This window comes from Hippopotamus amphibius, chromosome 12 (assembly GCF_030028045.1).
Source record: "Hippopotamus amphibius kiboko isolate mHipAmp2 chromosome 12, mHipAmp2.hap2, whole genome shotgun sequence".
Classification (NCBI taxonomy): Eukaryota; Metazoa; Chordata; class Mammalia; order Artiodactyla; family Hippopotamidae; genus Hippopotamus; species Hippopotamus amphibius.
In genome coordinates this window covers 15,193,849-15,217,180 of record NC_080197.1, presented here as the reverse complement: position 1 = coordinate 15,217,180, position 23,332 = coordinate 15,193,849, and the positions used below count along the sequence as shown (strand labels likewise).

At 44.0% G+C, this 23,332-nt stretch overlaps 1 protein-coding gene across 1 annotated transcript; it reads right to left on the bottom strand.

Moving 5' to 3' along the window:
* Window positions 1-1,982: 1,982 nt before the first annotated feature.
* Window positions 1,983-21,867, bottom strand: LOC130833818 (pancreatic trypsin inhibitor-like). The gene is made up of 3 exons (XM_057703872.1): window positions 21,766-21,867; window positions 18,294-18,495; window positions 1,983-2,619 (listed from the first exon to the last, which is right to left on the bottom strand). Exons 1-3 carry the CDS (start codon window positions 21,857-21,859, stop codon window positions 2,586-2,588), a joined length of 330 nt encoding a protein of 109 aa, XP_057559855.1. The 5' UTR covers window positions 21,860-21,867; the 3' UTR covers window positions 1,983-2,585.
* Window positions 21,868-23,332: the final 1,465 nt, after the last annotated feature.

Genomic DNA, 23,332 nt, shown 5'->3' with positions numbered 1-23,332 from the left:
AAAGAATCTGTGGCACAAGGGTGATGTCTCTTGCCCAACATCACACAACAACATAGCGAGTTATGGAAGCCAATCTCCTTTCATGAATACCAAATAATTTTCCCATTACACTCTTACAAATCAATAATTATTACTAAAAATTAAATAGTTTATATAATTATTGTATTCCTTTACTGTTATCAAAAGGACTTTCATTAAAAACATGCTCTGCCAATACTTGTACAAAGCATTTAAGAAATATCATGTATTTTCAACTCTCAGCACAATTTTATAAGATTAATGGAGAACGAAAAAAGCAACCTGAGTTCCAAGACCTGACCTGTTCCAAGACACTGCATCACAGTGGACCTTATATTCTCTTGGTCAGCATAAACATTTCAGAAAACTTAAACATGAGACAGGGCGATTCTTGTCCATGATGGATCAAGACAAAAATAGGATATTTGGTAATCATGTTTGAACACATACAAAAGGAGCTAAATTACACAAACCACGAAAATGACCAAGTACCCCCCTATCCTGAGTGACTGCTACTCCTTTACTGATTACAGCTCTAATTTCTATCTTATCTTCCTTTACAGGTACCCATTCAGAGAATGGCCCCACTTCCTGACAGCAGACATCCAGTGAAAAGACAGCATCCTGAAATCCTTCCTTGAATCACCTAATACAAGCCCACATCCTATAAGTTCTTTCTCACCTTCTCTTAATGAGACATCATACTGTTTTCCAAGGTGATTCGTAGTCCTTGCTGCAGTGAGTAATAAACCTGACTAGTCCAACTAGGAAACGGAGTGTTTCTACTGGTCGTTTGGCTGGAAACATTAACAAGCACAGTCATTATCCTTACTTTATCATTAAAGAAAGTAAAGTTCAGAGATGTTGAGAATTTTTCCCAAGACTACAAGGAAGTGGGCAATATCACCAACACCATCTGTGCTCTTATTTATTTCAATACTATGCTTGTTGAGGTCCCCATGCTTCAATTTCCTCCTGTGTAGTGAAACAGACACTCTCTGTTCTCCAAAGGTACCTCCATCCCACATCTTCCCAGAGGCAGGAGCATGAAAACCTTGTCATAGTCACTGTACTTGGGAGAGCTGGGACCTGCTGTGTTAGGAAACTCATACAGCAGCTAAGTGACTTCTCCATGCCATGGTTTCCTCCCTGGAAGAATTCTTAGGAGGATTAATAGAAGAATGTAAGCAAAATGCTAACACAGAGCCTGGCACACTAAAAGGGTGGTTGTCCTTCTTTAACTGGAGTAAAAAACACCCTCCTCACTTGTGACCTCAGGCAAGGGGATTCCTCAGAAAAATGAACAATTGAGCCTCATGCTCCTCCTTTTCCCCTTCTGACAGTCCAAGAGAACAGCCTGCATCCAAATTTTGGCTGGGTCAAGAAGTAAAGAATGAAAGTTTTCATATTGAAGTGTCTGACAGTGGGATTTTTGTGTAACTTGGTGTGTCAATTAAGAGGTAAATGGTATACATTACCAAATGTAAAATAAGTACCTAGTGGGAAGGTGCTGCATATTACAGGGAGATCAACTGGATGATTGTGGATGACTTAGAGGCTGCGGATGGGGGGGTGGTGGGAAGGATTCACAGGATGGAGAGTATATGGGTATATATGTACAAGTAGAACCAATTCCTTTTGTTTTACAGCAGAAACTGGCACAAGTGTGAAACAATTATACTCCAATAAAAAGCTTAAAAAAATAAGAGGTAGATGGTTTTCTAATTGGTTTGATTCCTATACCTGGTACGGCTCAGTCTGAGGACAGGAAAAGGAGAGGTGCCAACTGCTCTGCAGAATAGTGAGAAGGACCAGCATTTCCAGGGACCCCATTGGTTAAGGTTCTTACTTGCAAACAACAGAATCCACTCCAGTTATTTTAACATGAATACGAATTTATTGAAATATAAACAGACTGTATGAAGCCACAGAAAGGAAAATCTGCAAAAAAATTATGGGGGATAGGGGCTTCTTTTTTTTTTTTAAAGAACTTTTATTGAGTTACAATTGACATACAATAAACTGTATATATTTAGTGTACAATTTGATATTTTTTTCTTGTTATTAATGTATATATGGCAATCCCAATCTCCCAATTAATTCTGCCCCTCGGGGCATAAGGGCTTCTTTATTGAAAAGACTTTAGCCCACTGATGCTGAGAACTGAATGCCAGAAATTCCCCATTGGCCACCCACAAGGAGAGCAGTGATGGTGGGGAGGTGGATGAATGTGACAATGCAGTGAGGATGAGGGTTAAGACAAGAATCCTAACTGCAAATCATGGGCTGTATAGTTACTTGGGTCATGAGCAATGTGCTTCTGTATTCATTACTTCCTTCCTCTAATATTTATGGCAGAAACTGTGCTAAGTGCGAGCGATAAAGGAAGACTTGCTCTCATGGTGCTTAGAACGCACTGGATGAGACAGAACTAAGGCAAGTAGACCCATGGGGGAAGGAAAGAGGCAGAGTTCTGCTGAGGAGGAGAGGGTTGAGAAGGACTAAGATCAGACCGAACTGTTTCAGAAGAAGCCAAAGCCCAGGGGTGTGGAGGTCCTCCTCAGACTTCAGACCTTCGGGGGAGTCCTGTGTCCAGGTTCTCTGCAAAAAGAAAGGAACATACTGATTGACATCTCTGAAGCCCTGGACTGGACCCCATTCATCTTGACAGATCGTAGACATTCCCAGAAACATGAAACCACATTCCACCCTAGGACTGCAATGACCAACAGAAAGAAGTGAATTTTCCAAGCCTAGATGGGATGCTCATTAGAACTGTAGACCTACTCTGTAGGGTGGCTGACTCAGTGTTCCCACTTAATAAAGGGGGAGCATGTGAGTAGGCTCAGATTGTTGTGATGGGATTTCTAGGGGTGATCTTCTGCCAAGCTGGCACATGGAGGCTATGCTTAGAGTGTAGTTTCTCAGGACACTGCAGCCACTTCTCCTGGCGGACAGTGAGGATGAAAGGCCCTGTGCAGGTGTGAATGGTATGGGGACCCCTGAGCTCCACCTCTTTCCTGAGCCCTTCCCTTCCCAGCCTGCTCTGCCACATTTCTTACCCCAAGGCCCCCTCATGACCACCACAGTTCTTCATTCACTCCTCTGCCTTGTGGATGTTGCTGTTCTTCCCCTGGCTGCCCCCAATGGTAAAGGCATCTCATTTTCCAGTGTTGCTCTTTTAGAAGTATCTGAGAATGGGGGCATTTCAGTGACCCTTCTAATGAGTCTCCAGACAGGAGGCTTTACAGGTGTCCTATTCTGAATAGTTACGGGGAGAAGAGGGGCTGTGGGACAGATATGAGGGTGGTCACCACAACTCAGTCTACAAGGTCAACATCTGAAACCACCCATTTGTTTGTCATAGAGAATGTTCGGGTTTGGGGGATGGTCAAATGGAAAAGCCTATTGAAAACCTGCTTTCCGGAACATTATTATTAATGGTGTTAAGCATGACTTGATATAGGCAGCATGTAAAAATTTCTATCTCCTTAATGAAGTATTTAAGATTAATTGATATGATGCTTTGATTAGCTTCAAAAAGTCTACCAACAAAGAATTAAAACAGGTGGACAATGTAAAGAATACTCACCATGTGTCAGTAATTATTGGAGCTGGGTACCTGGGTTTTACACTACTATTCTCTGCCATTATGTGTATGGTAAAAATTTTCCACCATTAACAAAAATGTGTGAAGGAATCAGGCTGTAATGGAGAAACCCATGAAGAAAACATACCAGTGTGTTCACTTTTCTTACATCACCAGGACTGTTCAAATTGAATATTGACACTATATGGATACTGCAAATTATAATAAGAAATATATACATTTGTACATGTCCTTTTCCAGGCACAGAATTCCTAAAACCCTTGGTAGTTCTTAAATGCTTAGAGCAATGAAAGTGTCTTTGTTATGTGAGGTCAGTGACTCTTGGGAAGACCTTAGTAACCTCAGAATGGGCTCTGGTTGCCAGGGGAAACCACTGCCTGAGAGGAGGGTTGGAAATTTCATGCCTGCCCTCCTCCATGGGTTCCATCTACAGTGCCCCAAACACTCCTCAACCTCATGGAGGGGACAGGAGCTAGAGGATGAACAATCATAAATGGCTAATGATTTAAGGCACCATGACCAGTTAATGAAGTTTCCATAGAAATCTCAACAGAGCAAGTCATTCCTGGTATTCAAGAAAGCTGGCATCAACCCAGGGAATGACATAGGTACACCCTCCATCATGGCTCCCCTGGACCACTGCGACAGCCTACTCACTGGGCCTCTGTCCTTGTCCTTGGTCCCCTAGAGGCCACTCTTCACACTGCAGCCACATGGATCCTATCCCACTGCTCCCTAATCAGTGCCTCAGTGACTCCCCATGTCTCCCAAAGTCAAATTCTGATTCATATCCTAAAAGACTTGTCAGGATATGTCCCCATGGCCTCCTTGGTCTCCTCATCTTCCCCTCTTCTCCCCTCCCACCCACTCAGCTCTAGCTACCATGGTAACTCCTGCAGCTGGTTTACACCAGGCATGTTGTATCTGCAACCTCTGCTCCAACGCCCCCTTGTCACAGAGGGTTTTGCCCACCAGTGTACAGAAGGAGCACAGCCTCCTTTAATCCCATCAGTCTCTACCTTCAACAAACTTGTAACCTAGCATAGTATTCTCTCCTTTTGCAATTGTCTCTCTACCTCCTAGAAGGCAACATATTCTGCCATATTTTCTCCACAGAGCTTTCCCTGCACCAAGAACAATGTTTTGTCAGGACTTAATAAAAATATGGCAAGGGAATGAATCTCCCATTTCATGCTCACAGCAAGCAACAGTCATCGACCAGAATGAATAGAATTGAATTCCGGTCTCCTGGATGATGAGGCAGGTCTGCATAATTATCAATCTACCTCTAACATTCTATACACTGAGACAGTAATAAACTAATAGTCAATAGTCAAGGAGGGGACAAGGGAAAAGGCTTTAAGACTTTACTAATATTGTGTCAACCTTGGCCCCACAAGCCCACTCACACAGTGGAGGGCTGTGTTTCTTACTTTCCCTGCAGTTGCTCTGCTCAGTGATCTCAAGTCTTTCTGATTAATTTTAATACTAGAGGAATAATCATTATTTGATCCTAAATAATTTCTTTTTCCCAAAGGCAACATCGCGAGAAATTTTTTTCAGATTAACACATCTTGGTGGACAATGGACAGATTTGGCCATTAAATGTGTTTAAACTCCTTAAATTCATGACTGGTAAGCTGTTTAAAGAACCCATGTAGCATGGTTCCCCTGTTCAAGTGAGAAAACTGCAGATGACTTGCCCCAGTACACAGGGCATGTGGGTGGTAGGATCAGGACAAGACACTATCATGTCACAATGCATTTTGCTAAGCTATCTGATTCTGCCAGGAATTCTGAAAATACAGATAACTGATGAGTTTCTGGGTGCAGTTTCCCACTTTCATTACTTCCCTGTCCCCGAGCATCACCAGAGCCCCCAAATCACAGGGGAGAGTGAGTTTGGGTTCTTCCCTGACAACCAATACATGGTGTCTCTACCAACACCACCTAATTTCCCAATACCCGCTGGTTGTCCCACAGGCAACTTTCTCTTGATAGTAAATCTGTGGAGTTAGTGCAGATCCCGCACATTGAGGGCTCAAGATTATCCTCACTTCAAATGTCAGCCACTTGGTCCAGAATCACTCATGCCTGTGACCAACTGGATAAAAATCGGAGGCTGTATAACCACACCGCCATGTTCAATAACCTATAGAGGCGGTGATCAAACTCAGGAAAACCCGTAACTTACAGTTTCCATGTTGTTATGAAGGACAAAACACAAAGACAGTCAATGGAGCAATTTTGGAGGACAAAGGGGGAGTAGAGGTGTGTGGAGCCCCCATGCTCCAGGCTTCCTTCTTCTGTCTGCTGAGGCCAAATGCCCTGTGGCAGCCCTTCTCAGACATGACTATGCCCGTGGGTCTCGTGGAGACACAGATTATGATCCCTTGGGTGGAATTTTGTCCAATATGTTGATTCAGGGAGCATCCCAGCACCTAGAGCGGCACATGGCAGGTGATGGACAGTCAGTGAGTGGATGAGAGCAATTCAAAGGACAGAAAGTGATCAGCAGTGTATTAGCTCAAGTTCTCCTTTCAACTCCTGCAGGTGTCAACCCACCTGGGCATCAATACCCTTCACCCCCACCCGTACCCCTACCTAACTCAAAAGACAGATGTGACACAGGACACCTTCCAGCAACCTTAGCCACAGTTTTGCAAGTATATGGACACTTGCTCTGTACCTGGCAATGAGGTCCATGCAGAAGATGAACTGGAGGAAGGTGATGTCCTCCTGGGGATGGAAACCTGTTTTCTCGTTAGCAAAAAAGAACAAGGGGTGATGGCAGAGGGGACGCAGGGAACTGAAACGTCTCCACAGCATCACCTCCCACCGCCCCTCACCTGGTTTCACAAGCAGGACAGTTGTCTGCCTGAGTGCACCTCAGGGGAGCTTGGAAGTTTGCCTACAATAGCACCCCTCTCCCTGCTCTCTCCCCCAGTGATTTTGGAATCATAGGACCTCGGTTTGGGTAGCAATTCTGCCTTTCCCTAACTTTGTGCCCTGATGACTTAAATCTCCCAGAGCTCTGTGTCTTCAAATGTCACAAGATCAATGCTGCCCACAACACGGGGTTGCTGTGGAAGCAGTGGAAGCAAAGGACCTATGAGGGGAGACAAAAATTATCCTCACTCTGGCTGTACAAACTCTACAGGCAAAGTGTGAGTCGTTTTTGGTTAACCTTCGTATATTCCTTCTCCCTGGAAGTCAAAGCACTTTGTAATAATAAAGATAATGAAAATAATAATAATAATAATAATAATAATAATAATAATAAGTAATTACAGCAGATAAAACTTTGGTTCTTCTATGTTTCAGGCCTAATCCAAGCACCTGCCATGTAGTAGCTTATCTAATCCTCAAAAATCCTAAAAAAAAAAAGGGGAGAGGACCTAGTGTTATTTCCTTATTAGAGTAGGAACTTGAGGTAACAAGAAATAAAGTAATTTGCCTAAAGCTTTAGAGCGTAGAGAGAGGATTTGAATCCAGGAATCTGCTTCAGAGTTTGTGCACATGCATTCCGCTGCATTGTAAGCTGTAAACTAGACTGCACGTGTGAGGGATTACACACCCACAATCTCCTCACTCACGCCCATATATTCACTCCCAGTGACCACCGTGTAGCACGAAGGTCCCCCCAACTCACTCATCCACACATATTCAAGCAATCTTCCATTAACACACACACACACACACACACACACACACACACACACACACACACACACACACTGTGCTCCACTTCCAGGGGCAAGGAGATGGGAGCCGGGCTCTATGATGAGCTTCAGAGGACAGGAGGGGCTGCCTTCCTGGTACAAAGACACCCTTTCCCTTGAGAAGGGCAGGAGCTCTCAATACGGAGCTGCCCCAGGACAGAAGGACATTGGGACAGGGGTACTCACAAAACAAGCCACTGCATGTGGAGGGTCTACTTTCTCCTGATACATTTCACATGTATGATTTCATTTAGCCTCATGGCAATCTTACAACATCTGGGATTCTAATCTCCTTTTTCCAGCCAGAAAGCACAGGTAATGTGACTTGCTCAGGACCCACAAATAGCAGGTGGCACAACTAGGATGCTAGTTGCGGAAGCTCTCTGGCCCTGCCCTTCTTCCTGCCTCAGTTTGTCCATCTAGACCAGGGAAGAGCAGAGACTCTCCCTCACAGCAGAGATTCATTTTTCTCCCCTCTCCTCTCTCATTTGTCTATCAGTACAAATGTCCTCCTCTCCTAGTCATCCTTCCTCTAGTCCAGGTTAGATGCCCCAAGACCCAGAAGACCCCTGATGGGCACATGCTCCCTCCACCTCCCTGTTAATGAGTGACTGAAGTCTCTAATTACAAACCTTTGCATCCCCTAGATGCATCTTTAAAAAAAATCACAAGGGAGGAACTTCACAGGTGTTGTATTCTGGATAAAGAGCAGTGATACTAAAATTGTGGAACTGAGGTCATATCTCTTCCTCTAATCCTCAGTTTAACCTTCTGAAAAATGAGAACATTGGATTCCATGTTTTCTAAGGCCACTTCTTGAAATGAATGGAATGCACTTGGGGAAGGCAGAAAATGTTTAGATTTTTGTCATGCTGTTCCCTGTGAGAAGTACATTCAGATCAAAATCATGGTGTAACCATTGTCTTGGTATGTAATATAACAGCATCTCATTTTTCCACCTACATAGTCTTCCTCCTTTAAAGTGGTTTCATGAATACTGTTTTTTTAATATGGATTATTTTAAAGGTTAAAATGAAAAGCATGAATCAGAGGTTGAGATATTGTTAGAATATACTATTGTTAGCTCACACTCTACAATTTAAAATGTGAAATATTGGCCAGGATTTAACAGTGGGGGATTTCACATAAAAGTATATTTCTAGTTTTGTTGGAAAAACTAAAGGATCTAGCAACAGAGTCCTGCAGTTTAACAAGGGCTGTGCGTATCAACTTGAGTGAGCATCAGACTCACTTAGCCAAGTGTTCAAACAGAGATTTGAGATCTCCTCCACCCCCAGAGTTTTAATACTCTAGGACAGGTTTGGGACCTGAGGATCTGCATCTAACAGGTTTCCATCTCTGCTGATGGTGCTGCTCAAGGGACCACACTGTGAAAACCAAGAACTAAGCCAAGTAGAGCTGCTCTCTTCTCATGAGGGGAGCATTTTCTCCAGTTTCCATAATCCCCACCACAGCTTGTTGTCCTCCCTGCCCCCACCCCCACTCCAAATACGTCCATCCTCATCACTCATATGACCTGCAAAGAATTTAAAATTGTGACCTGTGGGGCGGGCTCACAGTAAGTGTTCAGTAAAAGGTAGCTTCTTCCTATTTAACAATCTTATGAAGTAAGTATTATTATTCCTATTTGACTCATGAAGAAACTGAAGTTCAGCGAAGGGAAAGTGACTTGCTGGAGGAAAAACAGCTGAAAATCAGAAGGAAGACACTCGCCAAAAATTGTTAGTCATGTGGTCCTGGTTATTTCAATGTTACAAATATACAAACACACAAACATCACACAGGCAAATCTATTGGATATTAACATTGATGACGCATCAAAGATTGTGGACGTGACTTCGTGAGTGTAAAATCACATTTATCATGAAAAGGAAGAAAGCAAGTAAAAGTGAAAAAGGAAAGTTTCAAAGAGGATGTGCCTGGCTCAGTTGTAAACCTGCCCACTTTAAGGTGACTGTAAACAAGTGAACATTGAAGATATGAGGAATTCCAAGCAATAAATAGGGTTTCTTTAACAAAACAATGTAGCTTTCTTCTTTGGGGCAGTTGGACCCATTCAAAGTCTCTTCTCTCCATGGAAACTTCTCTCTCTGAGCATATAGACTATTCAGTTGCTCTGTCACCCAGCATGTATTTGTCCTTTTCCTGATACAATAGCCTTATTTTGATTGAGGAATGACTACTTACAGCCAGGACTGGTGGGTTAGGGGAGCATGTCAAGTGTCTACCCTACCCACAGGCAAAGAGTGGCCAACCAGATGCTCTCCCTGTAATAGAGTCTTAATCAACAAATCACAAAAGACCCCCAAATGGAAGTAATTCAGAGGTGACCTGGGAAGACCTTACTTCTTCCTTGCTTACCATATTTTCCAAACTGCAATCTTTTAGCAATCCCTTCAGTCTGTGAGCTGAACTAAATCAGTTAGTGCTGTGTGTGCCAACACAAGATTCGGAGAAGTTCTCACTTAAGGTTATAATCAGGAAAGGAGAATGGATGCCCACTACATCCCCACAGTGTTCTCACAAAATGCTTCTCTGCCTCCAATAGCCAGAATCAGTTTCTGTTGCTCACAATCAGTGAGATCTGATATGTAAACCATGGTCAAGACTAAGTTCCTTATTTTTCAATCCAGTGGCTTTTCTCAGCCAACATTTTGTGCTAACTCACAGGTAAGGTTTTGTTGCCAAAAATGCAAACAAAATTCTTTACAAAATTTGTTTCCACCTCATCTCATTATGAAAAATGATGAAAAGCAGAGCTCCCTATTTGAAGAATTTTGAGTCTCCTCTAGTGAATCTCCAAGGCTTTCGAAGGCACAGAGTTCAAGCCTCTTTTAAGGAAAGTCATGGGAGACAGAGGGTGTTGAGTTTGAATCCCAGCCCCTGCCAGTATTTGTAATGTGACCTTGAGAAGAGCTTAAAACCTCTGAACTTCAGCTTGTATGAATTTGAACAGTAAAAAAACATTAAATTTGTTGAGATATTTAGAGATGAAGACAGGTACAGGGCTTGGCAGACAGTAGGCTGTCAATAAGTGGTAACAGGTATTTTGCATTATTATTTCTATTTCTCTCACAGTTACTTAGCGATTCTCATCGACTCAGTGACTTTAGCCAGCACATCAGGACAGGGAACTCACTCTGCTACTATCACCCTCGGAGTCACCAGCAATCCCACCTTTCCTGAGCCTCCTATGTTTCCTCCTATGTAAATGGAAGGACGACCCCCCTCTCTGTGGACACCATTCAAGGTCTATCTGCACTCACAAATGTAAAGCTCTACCAAATTGAATTGGCCACACACCTAGGAAATGGGCAGAGCCAGAGTTTGAAGCCATGGAATCTGGTCAAAGTTTTCAGTCTTCACATATTTTATCCCTAATAAACGTTTCATGGACAAGTGAATGAATGAATCGATGTCTACTCAACATCCTTGCCTAAGTGTTCTACAAGCACCGTGGACTTAACATTGACCAAATTGAATTCACAATCCTTCACCCTAAAGACTTGCTTCCTTTACCTTCCCCCCTTCATCCCATTCCTGGCACAATTGGAGCTCCTACAATGTTGGAATTTTGAAAAAGATGAGAGTAAAAAGGGAGTCTTTTATTATGTGGGGGAGGTGACTTTTGAAAGCCCCTACCTACTCTAAGAATGACGATTGGTGGCCAGGGGAACCAACTGTCTGATTAGAGGGTGGAAATTTTCATTCCCACCTTCCCCTTTCCCTGTCCCCACACTTCAGGGAGGGGAGAGGTTTGGAGGTTGAATCAATCACAAATGGCTAACAATTTAATGAATCATGATTTGTGGTGAACCTCCATAGAGACCTCCACGTAGCAAGGCATTAATGTAATTGAGAACTTGGATGGGCCCAGGGAACAACATAGGTCCAAGCTCCATCATGGCTCACCTGGGCCTCTGTCTCTGCTCTTCGCCCCCTACAGGCCACTCTCCAAACTGCAGCAACAGGGCCCCTCATACAACTTGAGCCCTATCCAACTGCTCCCATGACCAATCCCCCCAGGACTCTCCATTTCTCTCACCGTCAAATTCTGATTCTTATAAAGTCATACAAGGCTACCCATGGCTTGCCTCGATGGCCTCCCTGGCTCATCCACTTTCATTCCCCTCCCCTCCACCCACTGAGCCCACTGAGCTGCAGCTGCTGTTGAAACACAGGAAGCACTTTTGTTGTTGTTGTTCTTTGATTTTGATTTGTTTTATTTTTTTGTTTTTGTTTATTTTTTGTTTTTGTTTTTGTTTTTTGTCAGGGTCTTAACACCTCCTTATCACAGAGGGTTTCATTAACCCTCTAAAGGAGGAGCACAGTCTCCTTTATCTCCATCACTCTCATTCTTCAAAACAAGCAACATGACCTGACATAGTATTGTCCTCTTTCTGTATTTTCTGTCTCCTGCCTAGGAGGCAGATTATTTTATTGTTTTGTTTCAGCTGTTTCCTACACCAAGAACTATGCTTTCTAGGGAAAATAAATATAAATATTTGATAAAGATTTGTCAGGGGAATGAATCTCCCATTTCATACTCATGCCAGGTGCAGAGTCATTGAAGAGACAGGATAGAGCAAAATTTCTGTTGGTGACACTTCTATTTGGTGGTGATGTATATGTATATAATTATGAGACCATTTCTAACATTCTATGTCCTAATAGGAAAATACAACAATAGTCTGACTGGGGAACAAGGGGAAGGGCCAAGTGGACTAATATCTTACCAGCCTGGGAAAAAACAGTCTTGTCCCAACAAGCAAACTTTCAAGAGTATTGCTTTTCTTTCTCTCCCTGTAGTTGCCTCAGGAATGGAAGAAGTTCACCGACACTCAACTTCCTGATTGATTTCATAATAGAGAAATGATCATTCTTTGACATAAATTTCTTTTTGAGGAGTTGGTGAGGAAATGGAGCCAGAGAAATTTTAGAACTAAGACATTTTGGTGGAAAACGGCCATCATTGACCATGAAATGGGTAAACTCTTTATATTCATGATTGGTAATCCTTTCAAAGAAGTGGTATAACATGGTCCCACTGCCCAGGAGAGGAAATTACTGTTCACTTGCCTCAGGACACGAGGCATGTGGGTGGTAGGATTGGGAAAAGATACCATCATGTGAGAACCCTATTAATGAATTACCTGATTCTGCCAGGAATTCTGAAAATGCAGATAAGCAGTAAGGACTTCTGAGTGCTCAGTCCCACATACAATCATCCTTTGTCCTCGAACCTCACCCCAGCCACAAATTATAGAGAAGAGCGAGTCCGGGTTTGGTCCCGGACAGCAAATATGTGGTGTCTCTATCAACACCAACCAATTCTCTAACACCCACTGCATGTCCCACAAGTCAATTCACTTGTGATGCGTAATCTGTGGAGGTAGCACATATCCCACTGGTTGAGGGCTCAGCCCCTGAGGTCAGCCCCTACTTTAAGTGTTGATCACAAGTCCCATGATCACCCTTACGTACGACCAACAGCTTATAAATTCAGAAGTTCCATGACCCCTCCTCCCACATTCAATAATCATTAGATCCAGTCACAGAACTCAAAAAGACCTTTACTTACTGTCTCAAGTTATTATAAAGGATAGAATTTTGGGAGATCCCTATGGAGGAGATGCATGGGGCAAAGAGGGATTGGGGTAGGTGGGGCTCCATTCCCTCTCAGAACACATCCTCCTCAAAATCCCTTGATGTGTTCACCTGCCCTGAATCTCTCTGAACCCAGTATTATGGGTTTTAATTAAGGGATTGAGGTAGGCAATTTGATTGAATCATTCACCATTGGTGATTGAACTCTACCTCATTACCCACTGCACTCGGCAGAGGGGCTGGGCATTGAAGATTCTAATCCTGTAATCACCAGGTGGGAAAGTCTAGAGTCTGGTCCCAACCAGAAGCTATCTGGGGTTGCATACCAGACTTATCTCATGACCTATGAATATAATAAATTACAAAACTTCCAGGAGGCCTGGTCTAGTAATCAGGATAAGGATCAAACATGGATCTTTTCTTTACATTAAAGTGAAGTTCAGGGACAAGACAGTTACCAAGGATACAGAGCCTCAGAGATGAGGTCCCTGGTCTGGTAGGATGCAGTGCATTACTTTTATAAAAAGCTGGAATGTGATGATTCGTTTTCAGAGTGAGGATGTATCACTAGATTTAAAACTGCCCAGATCCCAGGAGAAATCAAGAGAGGCTTGGCAGCAACCAACATCAACCTCCATTTCTCAGCCCCTTACATGGACTCCCCACTTTCCCCCCACCCCAAACCACACCCCCCCCAGCCTGTGCAGGAGAGGTGAGCAGGGACTTGCCCTGGCCTTTCTGCTGTTTTCACTCCCTGGTGTGGCGGCCACCAGGGTGCTCAGCACGATGAGAAGGACCTCAGAGAGGCCAAGCAGGCTCAGATTTGGGGCATAGCTGGAGGGTTTCTGAGGAAAGCTGGGGGTTGATAGAGCTTTTCCTATCCTAACTGAGGGGCCAGAAGAGACGATAAGGAGAGGAGTGAAGAAGGGGAGAAGCTGGGGTCAGTGCTGTTCCTGCAAATCTCCCCCTTTAACCAGGCTTCCTGCTTCTGCCTGCTGGGGCCAAATGCCCAGTAACAGCTCTTTTCCGACTTGACTGTGCCTGTGGGTTTTGTGTAAACACAGATTGTGATTCCAGAGGTGGAATTTTTGTCAGATTTGTTCCTCATGGAGCATCCCTGCACTTAGAGCAGTGCGTGGCAGGTGATGGACAATTAGAGAGTAGATGAGAGCAAATTCAAAGACAGATAAGTGAACCACAATGTGTTAGCTCAGGTCCTCCTTTTGAGACCGCCAATGTTGTCACCACATCTGGGCATCAATGCCAGTCATTCCTCCCATCCTGGACTGACCTGAGAAGACAGGTGTGAAACAGGACATCGTTGTGCACCCATTGTGACAGCATCTCAACTGGATGGACACAAGCTCTTTCTCTGGCACTTTCCCAGACATATGGTGAGCCAGGTGGAGACTATCTCCATCTGAGGCACAAACCTTGATTTTCTGGCTAGAAAAATGAGTAAGGGGCGTGTGCAGAGGGGAAGCAGGGAGGTGAACATGTCTCCACAGCATGATCACCCAGTGCCCTTCAGCTGGCTTCAGCAACAGGAGACCTGCCTATGTGGGTGGATCTCAGGGGCTGAAGTGGATCTCAAGAGAAATTGGAAGATCACCTGTAGCACCTGCCCCCCCAACTCTGGTCTCTCCACCAGTGGTTTTAGGATCACAGGGAAAAAATTTGAGTCCCAGCTCTCCCCTTTCCTAACTTTATTACCTGGGGTATGAAATCTCCCAGATCTTCAGAGCCTCAGGTGTCACCTCAAATCCGTGGTGCCCAGATTGTGGGTTGTTGTGGACAGAATGGAGGCAAAAGATATATATCCCTGCTGCCTGCAAAGTCAAAGAGCTTTGTAATAAGAATGATAATGAGTACTTCTGACAGTTCACACTTAGCTCCTTGGACCAGAGGTTCAAATAAAGCAACATGGGATGGGAAAGGGGCTGGACCTGGGTAAGGTCAATCACTGAAGCAAGGGGGCTTTCAGTTCCCTCTGGGGAAGAAGGAGGCCTATTTGAAAGAGAGACTGTGAGTCTCCACTGGCACTGGGGGAACTTCCTGAGGGTGATCTTCTTGAAGGTGACACAACAACAATTTATGTTGTTTGCTCCTATTTTTTTAATATTTAAATTTATTTTTATTAATTTATTTATTTTGGTGGCATTGGGTCTTCCTTGCTAGGGGAAGTCTTTCTCTACTTGAGGCAAGTGGGGCTACTCTTTCTTTGTGGTGTGCAGGCTTCTCACTGCGGTGGCTTCTCTTGGGTTCTAGGTGCCGGGGCTTCAGTAATTGTGGCTTCCAGATTCTAGAGCACAGCCTCCACAGTTGGTGCCACGGCCTTAATTTCTCCTCAGCATGTGGGATCTTCCCAGACCAGGGATCAAACCATTTCCCCTGCAGTGGATGGCAGATTTTTCACCACTGTTCCACCAAGGTAGTCCCTGTTCCTTTCTTTACTACAGTTGATGGATAGCAGATTTAAAAAGCAGTCAGGAGCCAAGGACGCTAAAACTCTGTGTTTCTAGACAATTTTCTTTGGCCTGTGGTGTTCAGAGCACCTGAACATCAATATCAACATTGTCCTCAAAAGGATCCAAACCTGGAGCTTTCAAAGTCAGATACTATTATCCTCTTTTACAATGAAATAATCTATGGCTCAAGGGGTGAGATAACTTGCCAAAAATCACAAAACAACATAGTGAGTTATGGAAAGCAATCTCCTTTCATGAATACAAAGTCACATTCCCATTACACTGTTATAAATCAATAATTATTAATAAAATTCAATAATTTATATAATTATAGTATTCCTATTACTATTATCAAGAGGACATTCATTAAAAAGTTGCTCTGCCAATACTTGTACATACGATTTAAGAAATATCAAGTATTTTCAACTCTCAGCACAACTTTATGAGACTGATGCAGAAAGAAAAAAGCAACCTCTGAGTTCCAAGACCTGACCTGACAACACAGTGGCCTTATATTCTCTTGGTCAACATAAACATTTCAGAAAACTTAAACATGAGACAGGACCATCCTTGTCTATGATGGATCAAGACAAAAATAGGACATTTGGTAATCATTGGAATACATACAAAATGAGCTAAATTACACAAACCACGAAAATGACCAAGCATCCCCCTATCCTGAGTGACTGCTACTTCTTTACCAAGTACAATTCTAACCCCTATCTACTCTTCCTTTAAAGGTACACATGCAGAGAATGGCCCCACTTCCTGACATCAGACATCCAGTGCAAATCCAGTTTCCTGAAATCCTCCCCCAAATCACCTAATAAAAGCCACATCTCATAAGTTCTTTCTCACATTCTCTTACTGAGACATCGTAGTGTTTTCCAAGGTGATTCTTATTACTTGCTGCAGTAAGTAATAAACCTGACTAGTTAAACTAGGAAAGGGAGTGTTTCTACTAGTCTCTGGCTGGAAACATTAACAAGTTCAATTGTTATCCTTATTTTGTAATTAAAGAAAGTAAAGCTCAGAGATTTTGAGAAATTTGCCCAAGACTACAAGGAAGTGAATAACAGCAGCAAAACCATCTGTGCTCTTAATTATTTCATAGTATGCTTGTAGAGGTCCCCATGCCTCAAGTTCCTCCTCGGTAATGAAACAGACACTCTCTGTTCTCCAAAGGTGCCTCCATCCCACATCTTCCCAGAGGCAGGAGCATGAAAACCTCGTCAAAGTCACTCTACTGGGGAAAGCTGGGACCTGCTGTGTTAGGAAGCTCATAGAGCAGCTAAGTGACATCTCCATGCTGCCCTTTCCTCCCTTGTAGGATTCTTGGGAGGATTAGTAGAAGAATGCAGGCAAAATGCTAACGCAGAGTCTGGCACACTAAAAGGGCAGTTGCCTTTCTTCAACTGGAGTAAGATACACCCTTCCCACTTGTGACCTCAGCCAAGGGAATTCCTCAGAAAAATTGACAGTGAACCTCATGCTCCTTCCTTTCCCCTTCTGAGAGTCCAGGTGAAGAGCCTGCACCCAAATTTGAGCTGACTCAAGAAGTAAAGATGAAAGCTTTCATTTTGAGGTGTCTGTCAGCCTAGGTTTTGTGTAGACTGTGCTGGCCATTAAGAGGTAGATGGTGTTGTAATGGGTTTGCTTCCTATACTTCCTATACTCAGTCTCAGGACAGGAAATGGGGAGGTGCCCACTGCTCTGAAGATAAGTGAGACCCTAGCATTTCCAGGGACCCTGTTGGTTAAGGTTCTTAGTTGCAAACAACAGAATCCACTCCAGTTAGTTTAATTTGAGTATGAATTTATTGAAATATAAGACAACCTGTTTGAAGCCACAGAAAAGAAAATGTGCAACCAAAATTGTGGGGGAAATGGGCTTTCTTTACTGAAAAGTCCTCTGGCACCACTAATGCTGAGAACTGGATGCCAGAAATTCCACCTTGGCCACCCACGAGGGGAGCAGTGATGGTGGGGTGTGGGGAGAAGGTGTGTATGCTGTGAGGATGAGGTTTAATATAAGAATCCTGGCTTCAAAATCATAGGCTGTATAGATATTCGGATCATGAACAATGTGCTCTGCATTCATTCCTTCCATCCTCTAATATTTATGAACTGTCTCATTTGTGCCAGAAACTGTGTTAAGTGCAAGGGAGAAAGGGAAGACTTGCTGTCATGGTACTGAGAACACATTGGCTGAGACAGAACTAAAGGAAGTAGACCCACGGGGGGAAGGAATGAGGCAGGGTGTTGCTAAGGAGGGGGGGATGAGAAGGACTCAGAGAAGACCTAACTGTTTCAGAAGAAGTCAAAGCCCAGCTGTGCATATTTTTTCCTGAGACTTCAAACATTCTGGGCAGTACTGTTCCCAGGTTCTCTGCAGAAAGAAAGAAACTGGCTTATTGGCATCTTTGGAGCCCCAGACCTGGACACTGTTCATCTTCACAGATCCTACACTTTCCCAGAAATAATCAAACAAAGTCCACCTCAGAACCAAAATAGCCACGAAGAAGGAAGTGAATTTTCCAAGCCTGGGTGGGATGCTCAGGAGAACTGCAAACCTTCTCTGTAGGGTGGCTGAGTCGGTGTTCTCATCTGAGAAAGGGAGAGCATGTGAGTTGGCTCAGATTATTGTGACAGGGCTTCTGGTGGTGACCATCTCCAAGTTGGCACATGAAGGATGGGCTCAGAGTGTGGTTTCACAGGAGACTGTAGCCACTTCTGGGAAGCAGCCAGGAACAAAGACCCTGTGCAGATGTGAATGGTGTACAGCCCCCTGAGCTCAACCTCTTTCTCCAGCCCTTCCCCTCCCATCCTGCCTTGCCCTCTTTCTTACCTCGTGGTCCCCACCTGACCATGGCAGGCCTTCAAGCAGTCTTCTTCTGTGAGGAAGTGGTTCCTCTTCCCCCTCCCCCGTTTTCCACCATAAGTGAAGACCACACATTTTCCGGTGTTGGTGTTGCAGTAGTACCTGAACTTGCGTGTCAGGTGGCGACCTGTGTTTTCAGGCTCCAGGTGGAAGTCAGGCTGAGAAGTAACTGGGATGGGAGGGGATCTGGGTCAGTTCTGAGGATGGTCATCACAGCTGAGTCAACAAGGTCAACAACTGAAACCACACATTTGTTTGTCATACAGAATGTTAGGATTGTGGGGGATGGTCAAACAGAAAAGGCTTTTTGAAAACCTGCTTTCTGGGACATTATTATTAATGACACAAGACTAGTCAGGATATAGTCAGCATGTAAAAATTTCTATCTCCTTCATGATGTATTTTAAGATTAATTGGTATGATGCCTTTGATTAGCTTCAAAAAATTCTGACAACCAAGAAGTAAAAAAGGTGTACAAGGTATACAACACTAGCCAAATGTCAGTAATAATTGCAACCAGGTACCTTGGTTTTATACTATTCTCTGCCCTTATGTGTATGGTAAAAATTTTCCCCATTAATAAAAACATGTGAAGGAATCAGTTTGGAATGGAGAAAGTCATGAAGAAAACATACCAAGGTGTTCTATTCTCTTACATCACGGGGACTGTATAAATTGAATATTGACACTATCCTGATATTGTGCACTGTAATAAGAAATATATACATTTGTTTTTCATCCTTTTCCTGGCACAGAATTCCTAAAATGCTTGGTAGTTCTTAAATGCTGAGAGCAATGAAAGTGTCTTTGTTATGTGAAGTAGCAGACTCTTAGGAAGACCCTAGTAACCTCAGAATGGGCTCTGGTTGCCAAGGGGAAAACACAGCCTGACAGGAGGGTTGGAACTTTCATGCCTACCCTCCCCTGTGGGTTCCATACACAGTCCCGCAAATGCTTGCAAACCTCAGGGAGGGGAGAGGAGCTTGAGGTTGAACAATCACTGATGGCTAATGATTTAAGGCATCATGACCAGATAATGAAGCTTCCACAGAAACCTCAACAGAGCAAGTCATTCCTGTTATTCAAGAGAACTGGCATTGACCCAGGGAACAGCATAGGTACACCTTCCATCATGGCTCCCCTGGACCACTGCAGCAGCCTGCTCACTGGGCCTCTGTCCCTGTCCTTGATCCCCTAGAGGCCACACTCCACACTGCAGTCAAAGGGAACCTCTCCTTTTCCTACCATAACCAGTCACTCAGTGACTCCCCATCTCTCCCACAGTTAAGTTCTGATTCTTATCCTTCAAAGATTGTCAGGCTCAGTCACATGGCCTCTTTGGTCTTCTCACCTTCCCCTCTCCTCCCTTTCTACTCTCTGAGATCCAGTTAGACTGGTAATTCCTGAGCCTGGTTTATACCAGGCATGTTCTCTCTACAGCCTCTGCTCCAAAGCCCCTTTGTTACAGGAGGTTTCACCCATCAGTGTACAGAATGAGCACAGCCTCCTTTATCTCCATCATTCTCTACCTTCCAAGAAACTCTTAGCCTAGCATGGTATTCCCCCCTCCTGCTCTTGTCTCTCTCCCTCCTAGAAGGCAAGGCATTCTGCCATATTTTGTCCACAGCTCTTTCCCTGAACCAAGAACAATGCTTTGTAAGGACTTAATAATTATATGACAAGGGAATGAATCTGCCATTTCATGCTCACACGAAGCACACAGTCATTGACCAGAATGAATAGAATTGAATTCCTGTCTCCTTCATGATGGGGCAGGTCTACATAATTATCAATCTAACTCTAGCATTCTATATACTGAGAGAATAATAAACTAATTGTCAATAGTCAACCAGGAGACAAGGGAAAGTGCTTTAAGACCTTACTAATATTGTGTCAACATTGGACCCAAAAGCACACTCACACAGTGGAGGGCTCTGTTTCTTACTTTCCCTGAAGTTGCTCTGCTCAGTTGTCCCACGTCTTTTTGATTATTTTTAATATGAGAAAAATAATTATTACTTCACACCTAAATATTATCTCTTTCCCAAATGTATAGGTTGAGAAATTTTCTCAGACTAACACATCTTGTTGGAAAATGGACAACATCGGCCATGAAATATGTTTCAATTCTTTATATTCAGGACTGATAAGTTGTTCATAGAGCCCATGTAACATGGTTCCCTTGTTCAGGTGAGGAAACTGCAGATACAGGGCATGTGAGTCGTAGTTTCAGGAGAAGATATTATTGTGTCAAAACACACTTTGATAAGCTACCTGACTCTGCCAGGAATTCTGAAAATACAGATACCTGGTAACAGTTTCTGGGTGCACTTTCCCACTTGCATTACTTCCCTGTCCCTGAGCCTCACTGGAGACCCTAGATCACAGGGAAGAGTGAGGCTGAGTTTTTCCCTGACACCCAATACGTGGTGTCTCTATCAACACCACCTAATTCCCCAATATCCAGTGGGCGTCCCACAAGGCAATTTCCTTCTTTCAGTAAATCAGTTGAATTAGTACAGATTCCGCAGTTTGAGAGCCCAAGACGGTCCTCACTTCAAATGCAAGCCACGTGGACCTGAATCACTCATGCTTGTGACCACCTGGCTAAAATCAGAGGCTCCATGACCCCACCTCCATGTTTAATAAGCAATAGAAGCGATCACCAAACTCAGGAAAATCCATTACTTACAGCTCCCATGTTATCATAAAGGACAAAACACAAAGAAAGTGAAATGGAGAAGATGCATAGGGCAAATGGGGAGTAGATGTGTGCGGAGCCCCATGTCCTAGTGGAGCACACCACCCTCACAGCAGCCCCTATGTGTTCACCATCCCAAATGCTCTCTGAACTCCAATATTTATGGATTTTTATTGAGGTGTTAATAAAGAGGCATATCGATTGAATCACTGCCCACTGGTGATTGATCTGCATCTCAGTAACCTCCCGTCTCCCAGGGGTGCTGGGTGGGGGGTGTTGAAAGTTCAAACCACTAAACTCATAAATGGGGCTTTTGGACACCAGACCCACCCTGAAGGTCTCTCAGGTTACCTTCCTGTATTCACCTCATTACCACCAAAAAGAATAAATTCCAGGAGTTTCAGAAGGTCTGTTCCAGGATCAGGACAAGAATCAAATATTGATTTTTTGATTACACTGCAGTGAGGCTCAGGTACATGGCACTGAGCAGAAAGAGAGAGTCTCAGAGATGGGGTCCCTGATCTGGTACAGTTAGGAGGGTACATTTTTTTTTTAATTTTTTTTTCTCCTTTTGAGAGTCATGAAATGTCCTTGGAGTTCAAACTATTCGACTTCACAGGAGAAATCCAGAAAGGGTCGCAGCACACCCCCCACCCCACAACCTCTGTCCCCCAGCCCCTTCTATGGACTCCACTCATTCTCCCCCAGCCTGTAGAGGAGAGGTGAGCCAGGACTTACCCTGGGCGTGTTTGCTCTTTTTCCCCCCTGGGGAGCAGGACACCAAGGTAACCAGGAGGACGAGAAGGGTGAAGGACAGGCAGAGCCGGCTCATCTTTGTGGCCTTGCAGAATGGCTTCTCAGGAAAGCTGGGGCCTGGCAGAGCTTTTTATAACCCAGCTGAGGGATGGGATCAGGTGATGAGGACAGGAAAGAGGAAGGGGAGGAGCTGTGGTCAGTCCTGTTTATTGCATAACCTCCCCACATAACAAGGCTTCATTCTTTTGTCTGCTGCTGCCAAATGCCCTGTGATGGCCCTTCTCAGACTTGACTATGCCCGTGGGTCTCGTAGAAGCACAGATTGTGATTCCACAGGTGGAAGTTTGTCCAATATGTTGATTCAAGAAGCATCCCAGCTCCTAGTGCAGCACATGGCAGGTGATGGACAGTCAGTGAGTGGATGAGAGCAATTCAAAGGACAGATAAGGGATCAGCAGTGTGTTACCTCTGGACCTTCTTTCAACTTCTGTAGGTGTCATCCAACCTGGGCACCAACCCCCACCCTACCCCTGCCTGCCTCAGGTTACAGATGTGACACAGGAAAACTTCCAGCACCGTTTGCCACACTTTCTCAGCTAGATGGACATTTGTTGTTTACCTGGCACTGTGGTCCAGGGATAAGCTGAAATGGAAGAAGGTGATATGCTCCTGAGGAAGCAAACCTCTTTTCTGGCTAGAAGTGTAAGGAGTATAGGAAGAGGGGAAACAGGGAGCTGAACACGTCTCCACAGCATGACCTCCCACCAACCCTCACCTGGTTTCAAAAACAGAATAGCTGCCTGCCTGAGTGGACCTCAGGGCACATTGGCAGATCTCCTACAACAGCCCCCTTCCTGCTACTCTCTCCCCCAGTGGTTTTGGAATCATAGGACCTTGGTTTGGATACCAAGTATGCCTTTTCCTAACTTTGTGTCCTGAGGATTTAAATCCCACAGAGCTCTGAGTCTTCAAATGTTAAAAGACCAATGCTGCCTCCATCATGGGGTTGCTGTAGAAGCAATGGAGGCAAAAGACCTAGGAGGGAAGTTGAAAATTTTTCTCACTCTGGCTGTACAAATTTTACAGGCAAAACATGGATAATTTGTAGCTAGCCCTTGTATGTTCCTTCTCTGTGAGAAGTTGAACTACTTGGTAGTAATAATAATAAAAATAAGTAATTAGAGCAGATAAAACCGATATGGTTCTATGTGTCAGGCATTCTCCAAAGCAATTGCCATGTATTAGCTCATCTAATTCTCAGAAATCCTAAAAGAGGGGAGAGGAACTGGTGGTATTTCCTCATGTTACAGAGGAGGAACCTGAGTTTACAAGAAAGAAAGTAATTTGCCTAAAGTTTTAGAGTATAGAGGGAGGGTTTGAATCCAGGAATCTGGTTCAGTTTGGGCACATGCACTCTGCTGCATTGTAAACTGTAAACTATAATGAACTTGTGAGGGATTACACATCCATAATCTCCTCACTCCCAGTGACCACCAGGTAGCACCAAGGCCCCCTGAACCTACTCATCCACACATACTCACGCAATCTT

Bases quoted from the DNA above. Each gene is read 5' to 3' on its own strand.
- LOC130833818 (XM_057703872.1), bottom strand. From the start codon at position 21,859: ATGAGCCGGCTCTGCCTGTCCTTCACCCTTCTCGTCCTCCTGGTTACC. The intron at 18,496-21,765 runs GTAAGTCCTGGC...CTCCCATCCCAG, and splicing joins AAAGAGCAAACACGCCCAGG to TTACTTCTCAGCCTGACTTC. The intron at 2,620-18,293 runs GTAAGAAAGAGG...TTCTTTTTGCAG, and splicing joins GGTCAGGTGGGGACCACGAG to AGAACCTGGACACAGGACTC.